The 21,190-nt window shown below is 47.9% G+C and overlaps 1 protein-coding gene across 1 annotated transcript in view; it reads right to left on the minus strand.

Annotated features, from left to right (window-relative positions):
* Window positions 1–1,405: 1,405 nt before the first annotated feature.
* RFX4 (regulatory factor X4) overlaps window positions 1,406–21,190 on the minus strand; it is a 134,565-nt gene continuing 114,780 nt past the window's right edge. The window contains exons 16-18 of the mRNA XM_026499744.2: window positions 11,830–11,992; window positions 9,962–10,100; window positions 1,406–1,678 (exon numbers count right to left, since the gene is read on the minus strand). Of these exons, the coding sequence (XP_026355529.1) occupies window positions 1,406–1,678; window positions 9,962–10,100; window positions 11,830–11,992 (575 nt within the window). The remainder of the gene's footprint in view (window positions 1,679–9,961; window positions 10,101–11,829; window positions 11,993–21,190) is intronic.

The following is a 21,190-nucleotide window of genomic DNA, read 5'->3' on the forward strand; positions in this document are numbered from 1 at the left end:
CCTCTCTCTCTCTCTCTCACACACACACACAGACAGACACACACACAGGTCACGTCAAATGCAAAATGAAAATGAAGAAAGAGGTCATTTCAATACTTTTTATTTGAGTGTGAAACCATTCATATCTTGCACAACTGTACAGATAAAACTATTTCCATTTTAGCTGTAGACATGATTATCACACTGAGTGGTGTGATCAAAGATTTTATTTACAGAACTGCTAAAACATCCGATGTCATATTTCCATTTATTTCTTACCCATAGGGTAATAGGTCCACCATAATTGCTTGGTGCATTTTATAATACAGAAAGAAAACCTATGTTAATCTCTAACAAACCTCACAAATTGCTACAAATCTGACAGAGAAATGCCTACGAAAAAATTTTCCAAAAGTACAATACATTTTTTATTTCCACACATACACAGTATAGTATAGGCTCAAAGGCACAGCTTTGAATTGTTTTTTTCTATCAAAGTGTCGGAAATTATTATGGTCTTATGAAGGAACCAGGAAAGTAATCTTCACACTTGGTGCTTGGTAAGTTAACGTTTGGTCCAACTGGTTTCACAAAGTTAATAGAGCAGAGCTGAGTGTGATACTCAATACCATAAATCCACATTCTCACAGAATTTTCAAAACCCCTCTCCTGCCTTCTGCTGACACTAGCCATTGTGCAAACTTAGGACAAATACTTGTATGTAGAAGAACCGGTCCCCTACAAACCTCAGTCAACTTAAGGCATACAGAACAGGCCTCTTCCTTCCCTCTAGACAGTGCTTACATTCCAAGACAATGCAGGTACTGTGAAAGACATGGGTGCAATAACAGGGAATCTAGAGTTTTCCAGCCACCAGCATTTAGCCCTGGTGCTCCAGGAAGCAGTGAAGGCACCACCAGGAAGAAGGAATGCGTAGAACATACCTGAGGGCTATTCGTTGCAGAGGAAGAGGACAGACAGATGGCAAGGTGAATGCTCTTGGTAAATTATGTGCCCATCCAAGAACACAAACCAGACTCTGTCTCTAGTATCCATCAAGACCAATGAGCTTTTGTCAACAGGAAAATAAGTAGCTTACGGGGAATGTTTGCCAACACAAAGCAAAGTCATGGAACAGAGGGAGAAGGCACAGATTGGCCTGCCCGAAATAGTGCTCTATAGAAACAGTCAAGTCTGGCTTGGCTACAGGAACCCAATCTCACTGGCTTTTAGTGAGTCCTGTTTCTGAACTAAAGTTGATTCATCCCACACTGAATCCCAGACTCACGTTCATTAGGAAAACGGACACCTAGGAATAGTCCGTGAGTTATGATGTATAGAGATAAAGTCTTCTGGGGGTGGGTTGTTGGGTTTATTATTATTAATAATTATTATTAATATTAAATATGGATTCCTGCGATAGCAGTCACTTAGCCCATCCTGTGGAGGCCTCTCCGTTGATGTAAGCAAAGCCAGGAAAGTGTTGCATGTGCTCGTACTCGGAATTCCTGCGCGTGGTCAGGGGTGTGTACATGTCACTAGAGTTTCCGTACCTCGTGGAGTGCACAGACGGGCTTGTGTAGCACGTGTTGGCTGTGGGCACCTCTGGCCATCGGGGGGTGACTGGGGTGGGATGCAGTCTGGGAGTACTGCTCATCAAACAGGGTTCCATCCGGGAAGTAGGGCTATTGAAAGGGTACTTGTTGAGGGGAAAGAAATTCCACAAAGTTAAACTCAGCTTGCAAGTTGCATATACACAATACTGGTCATGCTCACAGTTTAATTTCATAAGATGCTCTTAATGAAAGTTGATAGGACGGAATCAGTGAACTTCCAAAAGATTGAACCTTGGTCTACGAAGTAACCAACAGGAGAAATGCAAAGGATTTCTTATCCAGAGTTGGACTGGTGTTCACTCAAGTAGAAATACTGATTTTGTGCTCGAAATCTGGGATCTTTGGGGAAGTTAAATCCAAATGAAGGAACAGCCCCACTGGGAGTACAGGAGAGAGTGTGTGTGTGTGTGTGTGTGTGTGTGTGTGTGTGTGTGTGAGTCACAGCATGTCCGAACAGATATGGACACATGCATGTATGGTTGCGAACTTTACCATTAGTCACAGAGATGTGATAGGTCCCATCCCATCAACCCAAGAGAACAATACTACCAAGTAAAACACAGTGACATTATTAAAAATAGCATTTTACAGTTGCATTCAATTATGAACTGCAGCCTAAAAGCAGACTTTTGAAGAGGAAGCAAGCCAACAGCTTCAAAGGTTATTATTAGTGCCTATCATTTAGAGAACATCTCTCTTTTTGGTTCACATTCACTAAGTCCTGAAAGATGCACGAGAAGGAAATGGGGAATTGTCTGGGCTTGGTGTGAATGTGGAGGAAGGAGTGGAGATAAGTCAATGGAGAGGGGATGGGAGGGGTGCTTTTGTGGACGGCAGAGGAGGGGAAGCAGTTCTAGAAAGAACTAGGAATAAGAGAAGTGCCTTTCAAGTGCTGCTTCTTCTACATTCTATTCTGTTTCCCAGACAGCTATGCAAATAAGCCCCTTTTAGTGCAGTCAGAGGGGAGGAAGGTGAGGCGCTCCAGGCTCCCTTTGAGAGCTCCTAGTTTGCAGGCCAGTCCACACAGACTTCCTCACTGGGCTACATAAGGGCCACCCCAGCAAGGACGGGAGCCAGTCAACAAGGATGGCAAGGGCAGCTAGTAGGGGAGAGAGAGTATGTATGAATTCTTCTGCTCCCCATCTGTCTTCCCTGACAGTTGGAGAGTGGAGCCCCGAGGGATTAGGTGGGAGGCTGCCTCCTGTGAGGGAGACAGACAGGCTGAAGCCTAGACAGCCGCGAGAAGGGATTCTGACAACAGTAGCTGCTCCCTGTAGTCGACGGGGCCAAAGGGAACCATTCTGCTTCTCTGAGTGGGAGCCCGAGGGAAGCAGGGGCAGGCTGTTAGGCCCAAAGCATGCTGAGGGAAACAGTTACTCAGAGGTCAAGAGAGAGGATTCCAACTTCTGGTAGGAAGGGTTTCTCTTACATGGGCCAGCATGCCTTACATAGAAACTGCAGCCACTTCCCAGCACAAGGACAGGTCCGAAAGAGGGAGAAGTATGGAGGTGGTGTCTGGGAACTCAAGGGAGAAGGCATCCAGGGCTGTTACCAAGGAGACTGTGGACCGCATACCAACCAAGGCTTTCATATCCTCGATCAGATCAGAAACGCTTGAGTATATCCATGTCCCCGTTAAGGGAATCTACAGGATGCTGTTTGTATGGCAGCCACGCTGAACCCTCAGGCCTGAGATCACAGTAGGACTTGGCCCCGCCCAGGAAAACAAGATCCCAGGTATCAAACGGGTAATGTTAAGAAATATTACAAAACAGTCTTTAACTTTTTCCAAAAGATTGCTTCCCCCTCCTGATATTCTCTCAAGTAAGCTCCCTGCCCGCCTGTCAGCCCCCCTCATGGTGCTCTCCCTGGCACAGAGGCCTCCTGCCATCCTGTGGCAATGCCAAGCTGGTTCCCTCTCAGGGAATTTGGTCCTACCTGTTCTTCTGACTAGAAAACTTGTTTCCCACCCCTACCCCCAAGCTCCTTGCATGCCTACCTTTATATCCTCCTTCAGATCTCAGCTCAAATGTCACCTCCTCAGAGACTTTTCTGGACATCCTCTCTCAAGAAGCTAAATGCTCCACTCTCTGCCTCTCAGGTCAGGCGCTTACCCTCCTGCTTGTTAGCTGTCTCTTTCCACTGGCTTCTGTTCAGAAGCTCCTGGCAGGGCTTTGCCATGTTCACTACCATATTCCCAACATCTGGAACGATGCCTGGCACCCCAGCAACTATGCGGTGACCGAACACCAGGGTGTTACCACTAGAAAGCAGCTTAGGGATCATATAATCCAACCCTGTGTATGCACATGAGAACACGAGGACCCGTGAGGTGAAGCATCCCGCCCAGAGTCGCAGCGCGGGCTAACACACGGGCTGGCACAGAAACCCTGTGCTGGGGTAGCATTTTCCCCCACACCACTGTGGCACAAGCCAGGCATAACCTGCCCCAACTGAATCACATGAGAGGAAGGCATGCCTGTTTCGGAGCACACCCCATTATACTTTAATGTCTCCATCCCTCTGCTGTCAGCCCCCTCCTTCCCTACACACCATGGGGTCTTATAGCTCTGACCAGGCCTCATCTTGCCGTTTCTGACAGAACCTCCCTCGGCTTGGCCCGTGTAGGTAAAATGTCGCAGTATGGACTTGGAGCCTCTTTCCCATAGAACCCAAGAGAGTGTGGCTTTTGTGCCTAATCAAGGACCCTAGATGCAGCTGTGCCCAGGGGTTGTGTCACAGACTCAAAAGCGTAATTGCCTGGAAATGAGACTGGCTCAAAATATCTCTAATGGGACAATAAAATCCTGTTACCACAGAATCCAGCATGGAAAAATCTGTCCAGTTAGGTCAGCTAATTGCAAATGAGTCAGTGACTCGTTTTCCCCGTGGTGAAGAGACCATTGAAAGATGAGAGGCTGAAGTGCCCGCTGCCTCAGCCTAGTGATTAACGCCACCAATGAAGCTTCTATTTAGTCTGGTGGGAGCGGCTGAGGCCAGCCTGTGGCACCCGCCTCACCTTTCACACTTTACATCCGGTTTCATGTGGGGTCCTGAAGCAGGCTGGGCACAAACCCTGGGGTCCAGAGAGCTCTGCTCAGAATAAAGGCGCTTTTTGTTGAGGGCCCATGACAGGAAGTTACCATTTGCTGGGTTAAAACACATGCTGTGGCTACTGATGTTAAACTGCAGATAGGTTACCAGTCCCCGCCCTTTGAGAGAGGTGTGTGAGGGCTTGTGGGCACACGTGCGTGCGTGTGTGCGTGCATAAGTAGTCAGAGTTTCTGTCGGATGGCCATCTCAGCCGTGATTGATTCTGGGCCTCTTTGGAATCATACTAGGAAGTTCTATTTTGAGAAGCAACTCCCCACCCCAAGGCTGACTCTCCTGCACATGAAGAGGGAAGAATGAGCCCTTTATCCCCGACCCTCACCAAATGGGCTGCTCCCTGTGCAAGGGGTGAAAGGTGGCCCAGTCAGGAGCGCAAACTGTTTTCCTATGAAAGGCGGCTCTCACACTGCACCAAAGTTCTGCCGTGGGCCTGCCCCTAGACAGGCTTCCGCTTAGCCTCTTCTGGAAGAGGATGTAGCTCCCCCAAAATCTTTGCCGGACAGTCCACATCCGCGGAGCTTTTAAGGTCTGGATTAACTGAGTTAATACACGTGAAACACTCAGAACTCCCACACAGTAATGTGTTAGCTATTACTAATATTCTTCTTCGAATCACAGGATCATGGTCTGTTAATGATAGGAAGAGCCTTCGTGACTGACCATCTGACCATCTAGTCCTACTTCTCATTTCACAGATGAGGTAATTGAGGTCAAGAGAGGGGAAACTATCTGCTTGAGGTCACAGAGCAACTTAGTACCAGAGTGAGGCGCCACTCATTTCATTTCCGTGACAAGGATTTAACTGAGTACCCACCAAAAGCCACATCTATTCTGGGTCCTGGGGATATAATGGTCAGGAAGAGAAGATCTGGTTCCTGTCTCCGTAGAGCTAGTAGAGCAAAAGAAATAGCTACTAATTCTTTAATTATGCAAAATATAGTAACTATGGTGTCACGAAAGATAATAATATACACAAATAGTGTTAACCATGAGCCAGGCCCTGTTCCAACCTTTATCAACTCACTTAACCCTGACAACCCTAAGAAATATGTACTACAATTCTTCCCATTTTTTAGATAAGGCAATTGAGGCACAGAGCTGATTAGAGGCAGATCTGGGATTTGAACCCAGGAAGCCTGGCTCTGCAGTCGCTGATCTTACACCACGATGGCTGATTGATTTTTATCCCCTTTGGCTCAGGATGCTCTCCCGAAGTGGAGCACCCTAAGCGCACTGGCCCTGGGCTGGGCTGGGCTGGGCCACGAGAGGCTCCGTGAGAGTTGTGTGATTGGCTGGCAAGGCCAGGCCTTGGCCATACAGAGGAGGAATAAAGAACAGCTTTCTAGTCTACTCTAGGGGAATGTTAGCCCTACAGCTTCTAGTTGATCAAATGGCTTTTGAGCCCAAGGGCCCCGTGCACATTCATGGCTGCTGATAGGGTAGAAGTTCCACAAACGTTTGTTGAATGAGGCTCAGAAAAATTCTGTGCCCACGTATTGGTCTGGTTTGGTTTCCCTATTTGGTCGGGCATGAGAATGGGGCACCTGGAAGACTGGCAGCCGAGACCATCCCTTGTTCACTTAGTTTGACGTGAACACGTGTAGCATAGTTGCGAGGAGGGTGTTTTTCTGCAATAACTCAAACCGTACAGTGTGAAACCTCCTTCATCTGGACTCACTAATTCAGAAATTATGAGAATTCAAGCAGGACCGGAGGTTTACCTTTGTTACTACCCCAGAGGAAAGAAAGCACGAGTCGTGCAAAGAAGTAGTATAGATAAGGGCACACACATACTCTATTTCAAAAACCAAATGAGTTCAAATAATTTTGAGCATATAAATGCCGGGATGCAGGAGATGGCTGCGCTTCGTGGATGCATTGTATCAGTCTTGCAGACAGGCATTTATTTGCAGAGATTAGTTTCAATTACTCTTGTGCTGATGAACAATTGCATTCCTTAACTGTATTCTGTAATTGTGGTTTTTCTCCAATTCAGACTGATCTTTTCCCCAGTGAGTCTGGTATAATGAAGTGTGATATTCAGTACTCAGGATTGCAACAGCTCGACCTCTGCTCTGGAAAGCTAAAACTAATCAGCCCTGCAATGGATTTTCCCCTCTATGCTCAATGTTAAACCAAAGTATCACAAGAGGAAAGAGTGAGTGAGTCTAGGGTGTGTGACTCTTCGGTCACTTGAAACTGACTGAGAACAGTTGCAGTAACTTCTTGAATTTGCATCTACCCTCCAAAACACATTGGGTTGTAGTGTTCATGGCCCTGGGCTTAGGGTTCAGAGCTGGAGAATTTGCATTTGAGTCTGCTTTGCTACTTACTGGAAGCCGAAGCTGGGGCAAATGACCTTATGAGGCTGTCTCCTCATCTTTAAAAACTGGAGAAAAATGCCTTCTTCCCCGGGTTTCTATGAGAATTAAGTGAGTCTGTGTATTTGCAAGTGCCTAAAACAGGGCTTGATGCATAAATGTTAATGAAAAACAAAACAAAGGATTCTTTGTGTTGCACTGACACCCTCCCCCGCATCAACAGGGGTGGAGAGGTGATAGAATTAACTTCTCACCCCATTTTACAAATGGAGGCTAAGGCATAACCCTTCAAGCACAGAGTGTGAGTGTGTGGTGGGGGTCAGAGGTTGTCAAAAGACCCTGTCAGAGGACCACAGGGCATGGTGCTGAAGAGGCTCCCTGATCCTGTCACCTCTCAAGCCTCGTCTGAATTCAAAGGGCTCCTCCATGGGCTTTCAATTAGTCCTTGGCCCTTCGATTAAGAGCTGCTATTAAATGATAGTGCTCCATTCGGGGACTTTTGTGGCTTCCAGAGTGGAGGCTGCCGACCTATCTTTGATCGCCAGGGACCACATGGGCCTTTAGGAGACCCTGGTTTCTTTTTAAGGCAATGGCTTTAAAAATATCACCCCAGAAACGTTATGAGGAGGGACGAGGGAGGGAAGAAAGAGGGAACACGATGACAGGCGCCGCAGCTTGGGACTTTAGCTTGATCTCGCCACCGAGGCTTAGCTGACTGTGTCCTACTGGAGCCCAAGCTCTCCCGGAGCAGGCGCACTTCCGTCCCCTGGTCCACTGTACCATCAGGGGCTGGAGCCTGCTTGCCGCCCAGCAAGCATCCCGCAGCCATCTGAGGAGTGCTGCGTGAACGCATGAGTGAGTGAGCCAATGCATGCGCGAGCTGCCTACCTGCCGCCCGGTGCGGCCCAGGCCCCGGCAGCAGCTCTGCGGCATTCTGTGGATCGCAGTGAGCACAGACTCCGCTCCCCAGGGAAGCAGTACCTAAGGAGCCGCTTGTCTGCATGACGCAGTTGGAGACCTATAATGAATGCCCCAGGTGAAGGTTTAGTGGAATCAACTTCTTGGCTTGTTTGGGGATTATACCAGGGCTCCCCTTGGTACTACAGATGGAAATCAAAACAGAGGCCTGTTTGCCCCGAGCGCCTGTGTATTGTGGATACACTCTTCTGGGTGCCTCCCCTCCGAGGCCCATCCGCGGCTGATGCAATCACGGCCCCCGCCCTCGCTCAAGTCCTGCCATCTCTCTTCTAGACTCCCGCAAGCGCTCGGCAGCAGAGCTCCCGGCCAGTACGGGGCCCCTTTCCAGTGTATCCTGAGTACCCCCGTCAAGCGGAGCTCCCATCCTGCCTCCCTGGCTCCCAGCCCCGCCAGCAGGATGGAGTGAGGGTCCTCTGCACCCCCATCACTTGTGTTGCCTCACTTCCTGTCTCACTGGTTCCAGAAACTCTTAGTGAATGCCGACATAGGAGAGGTGGCAGAGGGCCACATGTAGGAGCTTGGACACATGGGGGTCACACTGCCTGGGTTCCAATCCTCAGGCAGGTTACTCTCACCTCTTTTCTGCAAGGATTACCGTGATGATGTGTAAAGTGCTCAGCACGGTGCCTGACAAATGACAAGTGTTCAGTAAAAGGTAGCTGTGGCTTTTGACAGGTGCCATGGCCCGTGACCCAGGGATACTAGACTTAATTTTTTGCCTTCAGGGGACTCTGGGGTTTCCTGTAGGAGTCAAGAGAAGTCAGTGATGACAACGGGGTGTGAGGAAGGTTACCAATAGAGGCGCTATGTGAGTCTAGAGCAGTGGGACCGCATGAGGTCCTGGAGAGAGGAAGGGCTGGTGTCAGGAGGTGCTGCAAAGACAGTGAGGTGCCGGTCCTGAACAACACACAGAAGGCTGGGGAAAGAAAGTCCCAGCCTGGGAGAACAGTATCCGCGAACCGCATAGGAGTTGGCATGGCTGGAGCAAATGGAGTGGGGTGGCTGGTCGGCCACAGAGGCAGGCAGAAGCCAGATGGTAACAAGTCATAAGAGACATGCCAAGGGACTGAACTTGACTCTGAATGCGACGACATGAAAAGAGGGAGAGTGTTAATGGCCCGTCGGGTTTTTTCCAAAAGACTCCTCCAGCTGCAATGTAGAGGGTGGACCAGAGAGGGGCAAGTTCAGTGACACAGAGACCAATGGGAGGATTTTGTCCCCGTCTAGCTTAGCCTGAGCTGAGACAAGGACAGTGGGGGGTGCAGAGATGTTGAGGATGTAGAATTGAAGAGAACTGGTGACCAGTTGCCTTTGAGGCCAGAGCAACAGGAAGTGTTGGAGACAAGTAGAGGGCCCAACATTGGCATTACAGCTGCAACCACAAGTTCCATTCACCACAGGCCACAGAGGGGTGATCTGGTTTGTTAGAAAAGTGAAGAGCCAAGGGAAGTGTGTGGCTTGAGAACAATCTGATAAAGGGTCCATTTCAGGAGGATTCTCCTGGTGAGGTTGTGTGTGTGGATCAGACTGGAAAGGAACAGACGTAAGACCCAGAGGCCAGTTAGAATGACAGCCAGGTAACAGTCCTGACAGGACCCGATGAGGGCCGGCACCGGGAAGATGGGAGCCAAAGATTCCTATGTGGGGGTGGCTGCCTGTGAAAGGGCAGCAGACATGGCGGCTGACTGGATCCTGGGATTAGAGAGGATGGAACCAAAGACAACTGGCGGGCACCCATGTGCGTGAGAGGGAGTGGAGCGTGAACGCTGGCCGAGCACCCACTTCAGTGGGCAGCCACGGAAGGGTGGAAGTGATCCTGAGGAAAGGATCCTCTTCTCGTTGGTGACAGACATACATCGTTTACAGAAGGTACCTATTAGCTGTGTTAAATTGACTAGACTTGCCACCAGGCATCCTGAGGCCTGGGCGGGCAAGCAAGCAGGACCAGCAACTCACCTGAGCGGAGCTCCTGTGGTAAGGGGAATAGTGCAGCGGGCCAGAGATGGCTGTGTCATGGGGGAGGGCCGGGTACTGGCTCTGCATCGGGGGAGGGTGCTGGCTGCTGTAGCTCCCGTAGTTATAGCTGCCCGTGTATCTAAAACCAGAGAGCACCGTGAATGTTGTGAGTTGGGCCGGGGTCAGCGGATCATTTTCACACCTCTAAAAATCAACCTCATCTTTTTTCCCTTCCCTTTTTGTTCTTCTCTCTTCTTTTCCATTTTTCTCCTGCTTTTTGGTTCTCTCCATCTCCACCCTGTTGCGGTGCGTTTCAACTCCCAGGCTGATATTCTTTCTCTCCTCAGCACGCCTCCCTTACCACTCAGAGCGCGCTCGGGGAACGAAAGCCAGCCCTGGGCAAAACATAATTAGTGACGGAAACCTCTACTCCTGTGCTGTTGAAAAGCCCCATATTATAGCCTGCAGTCCAATAGGAACCAAAGAAGAAATTACTTTGGGATTTATGTGTTATATTGTTCAGGCCTTTGCTTGCCCATGATGGGCAGGACGTTGTGTGTAGCTGGGAGCTCCCTCCAGGGCGAAACACCGGGACCGCTTAACCAGGCGTCAGAGACCCCAGTGCTACGCCTGGCTCCACCCCTTTCTAGCTGTGGGACCCTTGGGCGACTCTCAGTCTTGTTTCTCACATCTGTAAAAATGCTGGCCCTGGTTATTCTGGAGGGTCAGGTATGTGAAAACACTCTGTAAAATAGAAAGTCCTATGAAATACAGGATATTCTTATCACTGTTCTTCTTAATAACATCTCCACAGCAAAAACATGGACCTAAGACCACGTGGGTGTCTATTTCGTCATTCCTCCAGAATCAAAAGGCTTCCTGAAACAATTTTCAAAGTCTGTTCTAAAGGTGTGGAAAGACACTCCAAGAGGTCCCCTGAGAAAATAAAGGCTGCCCTCCCACTGGTCAGGGGCACCTGACCCTGGGGACGGAACTCGAGTCTGCCAGCCAGCAGCCAGGCCTGCGCCCGGCCTCGGGGTTGGCTCCTTGCTGCGTTATGCTGGGCTACCGTGTGGAAGACACCTGAGGGGGCCTCCTCCCATGTCCCCCACAGCTGCTCTACTGGAACCGCTCACCGTACCTGCATGGCAGAGTCTCGCCTTCTTGAGAATAAGGGGCCTTTTCACATCATAAGTGGTTTTCGGATGACTGCACATTAGACATTATTAGTGTCTTTTGATGAAGACACTGCGTGATGGCAAGAAGCTACTATGACTCAGGTAACACTTAATGGATTTGTAGTCCATTCGTCACAGCAAAAACACTACAGAGATTTGGGGGGGGGGGGATTGGCAAAACCAATGATTTGTTTCTTTGGGCACAAAGCACCATGGGAACCCACAAGGCTTCCTGAACCCCGTTAACAACTGCCGCTGTCCAGGGAGTGTCAGCCCTCAGGTGGGCAAGTCCTTCTCTGATCCAGTCACAGAAGACCTGGGCCCACCATGAGGCTCTACCGCCTGGGCAAACTGCTAGAAGGGGGTCTTCTGCCGAGGCTCTAAAGCAGAAAAGAGGGAAGAACACAGGCTTTGGAGTCAGACAGATGCTCAGTCTGGGCCCTGCATCTACCATCTGTGACCCTACAGGACTGAACTTGAGCCGTTGTCTTTGTTTCCTCATCTGGGAAATGGGCTCGCTAATGCCCTACCTCCAGGGCCCTATGGGGACTGCAAGAGACAGCCATACACAGTGAGGCACTGAGCACGCTAGGAAAGCTCTGTGAAGGACAGCACTCTTCCTGCCCTTTGAGAAAACAACTGCTAAGTGAACCCAAATGTCAAAGTACAGTGGCATCCCACGTCACCTACCCGTGCTCCTCTCTGTGCGGATACACTGGTATCCTGTGTGTGACGGAGGAAGAAGGCACGTGAGTACTCCTCATACAGGGCAGCTGTTGGGAGTTTTCAGCTGGGGACCCTGCTGCCGTTGTCACCGTATAGGTCAGAGACCACGTGTATGACTGCATTGCTCCTGCAGGGACAAATTACGATGCACAAGTCACTCACACAGCTCTTCCATACCCCATTCTTAGAACACTTTAGTGGCCTCCCATGCTCTTTAAGCTGAAAGTCAAAATCTTTACCAAAGCACGTGTCTCTGTCCTGGCTGACCCCACGAGAAGCATCCCCCACCCCTGCCTTTGTTCTCTCTGATCCAGCCACAACAGCTTTCTTTCATTTGTTTCCAGAGAACACAATTCCCAGCACCACAGGGCCTGTGCACATGCTCTTCCTGCTGCCTGAAACCTTATTCTTCCCTTAGTGTGCCCGCTCATTCCTCATTCTCAATAGAGAGAAGCTGTCTCCTACCCCAGACTAAGTCAGATCCCCCATTGCACTACAGTCCTTCATGGCGCCTACGACAATTTGTCATCTTACACCCATTTGTGAATGTGATGTACTGAATGTTTATCCCTCCTAGACTAGAAGCTCCATGAGGATCGGGGTCTTCTGTTTTGCCCACTATTGGACCTCTGGTGCTTGGCACAGAGCCTGGTGGCCAAAAATTTTTCAGTAAAAATTTTAAAAGGAAGAAAAGAGAAAGGAAAGATAGGAAGAAAGAGAAAGAGGGAGGGAAGGAGAGCGGACAAAAGCAAGCTCGGAGAGGCCCGGCCAAGTAACTTCTCAACACTCAGCGAAACAGGTGTCAGGGAGCCAACAAAGTGCTGTAAGCAGCCCTAAGTAGATTATTGGGCTCTGCCTGCCCAGGTCTTTTTGAAGATTATTAGACAGTGACCTTAACGGTGACCTATTCCATACATATTACTAATTCTATTAATTTACTTTTTAATTGGATACCTTGAAAGTGCTAGGGATTGGGAAGGGAAACTGACAAAATTTAAAACCCTCAAGATGCTTAAGAATTTTATGAGATGGTTAGACTATAAAAATGGTAATTTAAGAAACCACTGTGTGATACACTCATCAATTTCTGATAAATTTTTGAATGTTGGTCTAGTGGAAATAATTAAACCTATTTTAGGAGGTGGAGGGACTGGGCTCGAACGCCCCCTTGCAGGCACAGGGAAAACTGAAGAACTGGTTATGGGAGGTCGTTTTTAAGGGGAAGTAAACCTTGGTGCTTTAGTTCTGTGTTTTCTGCAGCAGATCTTTTCTATCTTAACATTCCTGGGGGAAGCTGAAGGAACAGTTTTCATTAAAAAATGTGGTCCGTTCCATCCCCAGGACTTTGCAAATGGCACATGAGTAGCTGCACTGAGAGGGAGCAGGTGAAAGTCAGAGTTGGTGGACCAGCCCTGTGCCAGTTACACGACAGACTCAGTGAGGGATACTCCGGGAGGCATGTGACAATGGAATCCTAACTGTGAACACATTTATTATTAAAAGAACTCTGCATTGAACTCTGTTGTAAACTGGAGAATCTTTCGGCATGCAAATAACGCCCTTTTTAAATGAAGGGACAAAGGTTCATTCCAAGAGCATGAGGGAGACACCATTAACGGAGCATCTCATACGGGCCCAGCACCGTGCTCAGTGCTTTCCAGATACCCTTCAAATAATTATCCCCACTTCACAGATGAGGAAACGGAAGGTTAAATCTGGAAGAATGTACGGGAGTGCACAGGAATACAGAGGATTCAAGAAAATAATATGAGTGTGGGAGTGAACGAAGCACTGAAAACTGGAGCAAAGCGTGTAGCCAGGACTGAGGCTAACATGCCTACTCGAACTCCTCCTGGCGGTGGGCCTTCACCTCGGCTCGGAGACTTTCCAGGAAACGATGCCACAGGGAAACCTGAGCCATCAGGGCTGTAAGATAGTGAACAAACTGCTCAGGGGTCAGCCGTCCTTGGAATTCAGATCAAACAGGAACTTCTTTCAGATGCCCCCGTAAAGGTGACTGGGAACTGCGAGAGTGTCTCCTGCAGCAGCCTTCCAGCGGACGCCGGCCCTGGTTCTCGGACCGTTCCTTAGGCCCGCTCCTCAGCATGGTGGCGCCACGCCCAAGTCCAGTTCAGGGAAACTCAGAACGTTCACGTGCCCGAGGTCCTGGGGGGGGCCAGGGGGGCTCCGAACCCCAGCCTGCCGTACGCTTTCCATTCTCTCGGTCATACTGCCTCTCTGCTCTGGGTCCTAGTCCTGCTGTGTCCTGGCTGGAAGATCTATAGGGCAAGCCTCCTAAAACCTTTCGTCAAACAGGCATGGTGACATCTATCTTGCAGAACTGTCGTGAGCGGTAACTGACACGAGCTTGGCACGTGGGAGGCTCTTGATGATATTCACTGTGAATTCAGGTATTCTTGCATCAGACTTCCTTAAAGTAGAAATTTCTCTATGTCCCATTTCAGATGCCAGGGAAGACAGACACATTTCTCGGGTCAGATTCTGTCACCAGGGATGAAATTTGAACAGCAACAGAAATTTAGCTAATTACGGCAAATTTCTAAACGTGCTTTTCCATAAAATCGTAGGTGTTCTTATTCACCAGTCTGGCTAACAGCACGCCTTCCTGGTTTGCACGTGTACGTCATACACAAAGAGATAATGACTTTAGCAGGCTCTCCGCTAGGCACCATTTATAGTAACTGCAAGAAGACTGGAAAGACAAAATTCCAAAATGCTCATGCCCGGATGATTGGATTATGCATGATTGCCCTCCTCTATATTCTGCACTTCGTATGAAATCATATTGCTGTTATAAATTTTTTAAAGTATCCTTTTTATTAAAACAGGTTATCTCTAGGTGGTGGGATTAAGGCAGGCTTTAAAACATTTCTTCCTTTTGCTTATCTGTATTTTTCTATAATGAATGTGCATTGCCTCGGTGAAAAGAAAAACATTAAAATATATTAAAGAAATTTTACAATTGGAGATAGACTTGGAGCGGGGTGGGAAGTACGGGAGAACAATGAACCGGCCACAGCAAGCAAGTAATTAACCCTTCAAGCCCCTGGGACCTCGGCAGAGCACGGCGAGGTCAGTGGGTATTTAAAGGAGGCGGACCAGGAAGCCAAAAGATTTTGTCTTTTTCCCCAAGCAGGAGGAAGACATAGTGATAATAGCCATCACCTGAGAGAGTGCCGTGGCAGTTACTTTTGTGGGAGCCCCTGGAGCACAGCAGCTGTTCCTCATTCTTCTCTGTGTCCCCAACACAGTGTCTGCCAACTAGTAGGTGTGCAGTAAATGTTTGTTTCATTGACATTGTTGTTGAAGGAGTAAATGCTGCTAGAAATAGACGTTATCAAACAAAAAGCTAGTGGAACTCTTGGAAAAATGGGCTCCTGTGGTCTGGGAAACAAAACCCCTAAATGGCCATGTGCCAGCAATCTAACAGACCCACTCAGGCAGGCTTAAGCAGATTAACGCCTACTGGCTTGGGTGAGAAACCTTTTTGCCTGGAGACCAGAAAAGAACACCCCTTACATTCCCTCCCTATCAGTGGGACCTCCAGTGAGAATTGCTGCTGCTTCTTTTTTAAGGAAACTAATAAAAGAAAATGTGTGCAGTTAACAGTTTGTGCTTAATTTTTAAGACCGCTTTAATGCTTTTTATTTATTGGTTAAGACAATAACAGACTTTCCCTATGTGCCTAATTCCCACATCTTTCTCTTATTCTCCCCTCCTTGTAAGCCCACCCTTACTTATAAGTCTAAGGATCGTGGAGAAAGCTCCCTGAGCTTTGAGAATTCCATAAAGATCCCGAAAGATCTAAGAGTCCTATGAAGACAAGTGTTGTCCATGTTCTAGTATTAAAACTGCAGGAGAGGAAGATTTTCTTTCCTTCCCATCCCCAACAAGATGTTTTTCTTCCCTGAGTTTTTGTTATTGTTGTCGTTTTTCCTGGAGGGGGTTTTAAACACAGGCTAGGAAGGGTGCTTGGAATATAATAGGCGGCCAGAAATAGCTTATTGAATAAATGAAGGAATGAATGGATAATTATCTGACATAAACCAGACCTCAAGCTACTTTCTTTTTATACACTAACTCACTGAATCTTGGCAATAACCTTTTGAGGTAGGTGGTATTACCTTCTTTTTTCAGGTGAGAAAATTGTGGCCCAAGAGTTGCTCAAATTCGAACCCAGATCCTGCCCAACTCCAAAGCTTTTCCACAACAGCGGCTTCTCACATTTGAATGTGCGTTTGAATCTCTGGAGATCTTGTTAAAATGCAGATTCTGATTCAGTAAGTTGGGAGTTGAGCCAGCAATTTTGCATTTATAACAGGCTTCTAAGTGCTGGTAATGCTCTTGGTCCGTGGACCACACTTTGAGTAGCAAGGCTCTCGAAGCCACTGCCTCCTCTCACGCATGCTGTGTGCCGAGGGCCAGTAAAGATCAGAAGTTGTAAGGTGCTGGTATAGACTTGTGAAAATCCAGGCTACTTTCCAGGCTACCTGGCCATACCTTTCCCTCAGATCTTGAACTAAACTATTTGAACCTTTTCCCCGCTAGGATTCTATGCACCGCCACAGATGTTGTTCAGGTTTTGATCTAAGCTAAGCCTTTTGTTAGTACCTTCCTGAGAAATAAGCTCCTTTTAAGTACGTCTAGATGCTAGAGCTGCCTATACAGTAGCCATGAGCCACAGATGGCTCTTTACATTCAATTAAAACAAAATACAATTAAAAAATTCAGTTCGTTAATTGCACTAGCTACCTTTCAAGCGCTCAGTAGCCCTGTGTGCTTAGGATCTACTGTTTTGGACAGCTCAGATTAAAAAGAAAAAAAAAAAAGCTGCCATCATTACAGAAAGTTCTATTTGAACGGTGTTCTCCCTTACAGCATTTGCTGCTAAGCAAACATTTCGTGTAAGCTTCAAGACTGAGAACAGGAAAAGAAGATTTCCTATGTATATTTAGCCCACTGGCCATTTGGCCTCCAGGGAATAGTGCTTGAAGGAGAATACTTGCTGAAGTTGCAAACGTCATCTGTTTGGGTGACCTTATCAGTAGCTCCCTGGCCAAAATCTCATTGACAAAACTGACCGGGATCCGTTCCCAGAGAGAGATGCTGCTTCAGAATCTGGCCCTGCCCACCTCTGCAGCTTCCCCTGCTGCCACTTTCCCCTTATTTGACCACGTTAGTCAGTCCTCACTACGCCAGGCTCTTCTCTGCCTCAGGCCTGTGCCCATGCCGTTCCCCACGACCTAGAAGGATCTTTTCCTCTTCCCAGACTTTATGTGGCTGACTTTCTGATAATGTGCGTCTTGGATAATCGCTACCTGCTCAGAAGGGCCTCGGCGGACCATTTCCTAGCACACTCTTATTCTCATTATGACCATTTGGAATGGTTTACTGACCTGGTCGTTCACTTCCGTATTTACTCTCTTACCCATGAGGATTTAAGTATCATGAAGGTGGCCACACGGCCTGATCTTATCACTCTGTACCTCCAGGACTCGGCACAGATTAGACACGGAAGAAGTCAACAGAAGAATGGATGAGCAAAAGAGATTCAACAATATGTTTTCAGTCCCAGCGCTTATTTCCTAATTCCATTCCTTTAGAGAAAAGAAAGCAGCGGGGCTGGAGGAGGAGGGATTCACTGGCAGGGAGACTCCGAGGAAGTGTCAGTGAGTCATCGCGGGCTCCGTGGCGGGGCTGCCGTGTCCACCATGGCCCACGCGTTTTAGCTGCCCTCCGAATAACGGAGCTTTTGTTATTTGGAAAGAGTAGGGGCCAGTTATCCTTGTTACATCCTCAACCGATGAAGAGAAAATGCAGCTGGGCAGGCCAGATGTTCTACAGTTAGGGCCATTGATTAGGAATTTGCCTTTATTTCTTTAGGCGACGGAGCATCTCAGTGATTTAATTTGCTGGTTTTGTGGTGCAGGGAACCCATGGTGGGAAGGTGAAAACATGAGTTTAATAGTTAACTTTTATTGTCATTGCTAAAGGAGGGAATACTTCAAATGACATCATAAACCAGGTCTTCGAGCCCTTCCGAGGCCTCACAGGGCCAGAGCGGGAGCTTTACAGTTTGCGTTTAATGACATTAAAGAATTGCAGCCCAATGTCATGTTAAGTGGGCTGGTCGGTTTGGCACCACCTGCCACGCTCCTGAGGAGGAAAAGAGCCCGTTTTCCTTAACAAAAATGAAGGTTTCTGACCTTTGCTGGGCCAAGAGGGAGGCAGCAAGCTCGCAAAGTTAGGGAAGAAAATGGATAAATGGGCTAGAGTTTACCTCGTGGAAATCTGTTGGAATGGAATCCTTTACCCAGTCACTTCACATGGCCTTGCCATAGACTTGAACATGCCCAATCGAAATCAGCCAGTTTCAGGTTCCATTTTAGGTGCCCGATATTCCTTTCCTTTCACTTTCTTCCACACCCCCCTCCATGCCTTTAAAAACAATTAATGAAAACAGTCCTAAGAAAGCATATTTAGAAATACATGTAGGTATGGACGCAGAACGAGACAGAGCCATAGATAAGCAGAGTGGCTGTTTTCCCAGTAAGTCATAACTCATTATCTGTAATAAAGGACTTTGTATTCACTAGTACTTGTACCAAAGGATGCCAAAAGATTATGTGCAATGAATTAATTTTCTCTTTGTGCTCACCAAGCAGACATAATACTGTTCTCTTTTTCGCAGCTGAAAAATGGGGAAGTGTCCATCGAAAGTGAGACACTGTTATGTGGAAGAGTTGCAGACATCTGACTGGCCTTGACTCTAAGTCGAACTTGGTAATACGTACATCATCTGAGCGATGATATTCAGAGAATGCTAGAGACCCAGCAAAATAACTAGGTCACATAAAATTTCACGTAACATTTTAATAAACTTTTTAGCAGCGGTGGTTTTGTTTTGTTTGAGTTTCCCCACTTCTTTATTTCTTGGTTTCTGGTTTTTCCTTTTTAAAAATTTGCTTTTGCTTTTTTTTTTAATTGTTAACCACTTCAGATGATTTTTGGAAAGTCATGGTATATAAATCAGCCAGTAATTTTAAGACGGAAATAAAAATTAACTGGGCATGAAGACCATATGTTGAGTTAAAGAAGCATGGCAAATGCATTTTATAAGATACACAATTGTTTTCCAATTCATAATATCGGTCAATGAAATATATGCACAAATCCCCAAATTTAAGAAACCTACCACAGTATATTTCCTAATATCTTGGTGTATATCAGGGATACATGTGCTTATAATGCAATATCTATAAAACCATACATGTTGTTAGGAAATTATGTTTATGTCTCCTCCAAGACCATGACCCACATGCATGCCAAGATCCAGTCCAATTTAGCAATGGAGTATTTCAAAAGTGGTACTTGAGAAAAATATTACACATAGTTTTATCTAGGATGACATTTTTAATGCCCCGTGGAGATGTCTGAGAACAAAGCAGGAATGTGCCAAAATCTTCAAAGGTTACGATCATCTGAAGAGAACCTGTTTCACATTTGTTTTTCTAAGAAGCTACGTTTATGACTCTTGAACACATTGCACAGAAATCTCTGAACACATTTATGATATTCCTGTGGCTTTGACTATCACACCTGCCACACCTTGAGGCCTTCACAGTGCCGTGAGGAAAGCCAGGCAGACTCACTAGCTGGACAAGAGTTATGAAGAGATTCTAGACGTCCTGCCTTCACAGCCCTCCCGTCCGCTTCTCTCCTTAGTCTCCTTGCCTCTCACCCAAACCGCTTCTGCTCCACAATGCACCACTGTTTGATTTGCATAATTTCCCTGTTTATTTTCGCGGTAAGGGTGTTATTACCCACTGGCTCACGCGTGTCTCGCAGGGGGGCGGGGGTGAGGCTGAGAGCCGTTCTTACCGTCCCGGTGGCGGAACCCTGGGGATCGCTGCCCCATGCTCCTGCCGTGGGAGGCCCCTGAGCGGCTGAAGAGCTGTGAACAGGGCTCAAGTTCTCTTCCCATTTCGTTTGTAGTGAAAAAGGGGGTTCTTTCCCCTAGGGCTCCTCTCCCCAAGCCTCCTAAGCAGGAATTACAACAGCCCACAACGGAGGGAAAATGGGAGGGAGGCGGGGGGGGGGGGGGGGCGTGTTCCTCCTCAAAGTGGAGACAAAACAGGAGTCCAGGTGCATCCATGTAAACAAACAAGCGATGCCAAAATGTAAATTTCCACAGCTGAGGAGGGCGCCTTCCAGCTGTGCGCCCCAAGTGAGGTCCAAGCTCCATCCAATGGCAGTTACTGACCGCCCTACTGCTCAATACTCTGAAGAATCCAGGCTCCTTAGCCGTCCCTGACAAAGGACCGCTGGGATCATTGGCACGTTTCCGCCCCTGGCAGAGGGCAGGAGAGGGCAGGCACGTTATAGGCTCGTAAGCACTGCTCATTCCCTCTCCGAGTAGCGCCAGTTCCTGAGGGAAAGGAAACCTGAGGGAAGGAATGAATCGAAGATTCCTAGGGTGTATACTCTGTGTTCTCTGAAAATGACATGCTCCCTCTTGCCTCCAGGTCCTCGTATGAACACTTACTCCCTCTGCCCAGACTACCTTCTCTCGCATTCGGTCTTCCCGGAACCTCCTGGTACACGGCCTCCTTTTGTGCTCCTCTATTCCCTTCTCCCAGATCAGCCCAACTTAGCACTCATCACATTATTTGTGACTGCCAGCTTGCTTAGCGGGACCCTAACCTCTAAATAATAAACTCCCAGGAGGCAAGGACCTGAAGTGTTTAGTACACAGGAGCCACTGGAGAAATCATTATTGGATAAATGAATAGATAAATGGATGGACGTGTAAACGAATGGATGGGTGAAAGACAACATCCTAAATAGGACAATCTCACCCTATTTATTTGGTCTTTAAAAACATGCAATTTGGTCCCTCATCTATTCTGAAAACAATTCTATTCTAAGTAGAACTAGGATAGAATTAAGCCCAAGCATGCTGTGAGGGTCTGGAGGAAAATTCGAACGTGGAGGGTGAGGGAAACGAAGATGAGTAGCATTTCATCAGGCAGAGGGGGAAGGAGGAGAGCCCCGGAGGGGGAGCAGTGTGAGAAGCGATCTGGAGAACAAGTCTGCTCCCAGGCTTGAGTGCGAGGCGGTGGACTCTGCCCCACACTTTGAGGCCGCACGGCTTCAGGGAAACCTGCCCAGTGGGCAGCGAGCAAGTGGGCGGACGAGAGTGGAGGCAGGTCGCCTGCTTGAGAGCCCGCTGGGTGTCCACGAGAGGTGGGCAGGGCCCGAACACACGGCAGCGGTGGGATGGGAAGAAGTGGGTCTGTCAAAT

This window comes from Ursus arctos, unplaced genomic scaffold (assembly GCF_023065955.2).
Source record: "Ursus arctos isolate Adak ecotype North America unplaced genomic scaffold, UrsArc2.0 scaffold_21, whole genome shotgun sequence".
In the NCBI taxonomy this organism is placed as follows: domain Eukaryota; kingdom Metazoa; phylum Chordata; class Mammalia; order Carnivora; family Ursidae; genus Ursus; species Ursus arctos.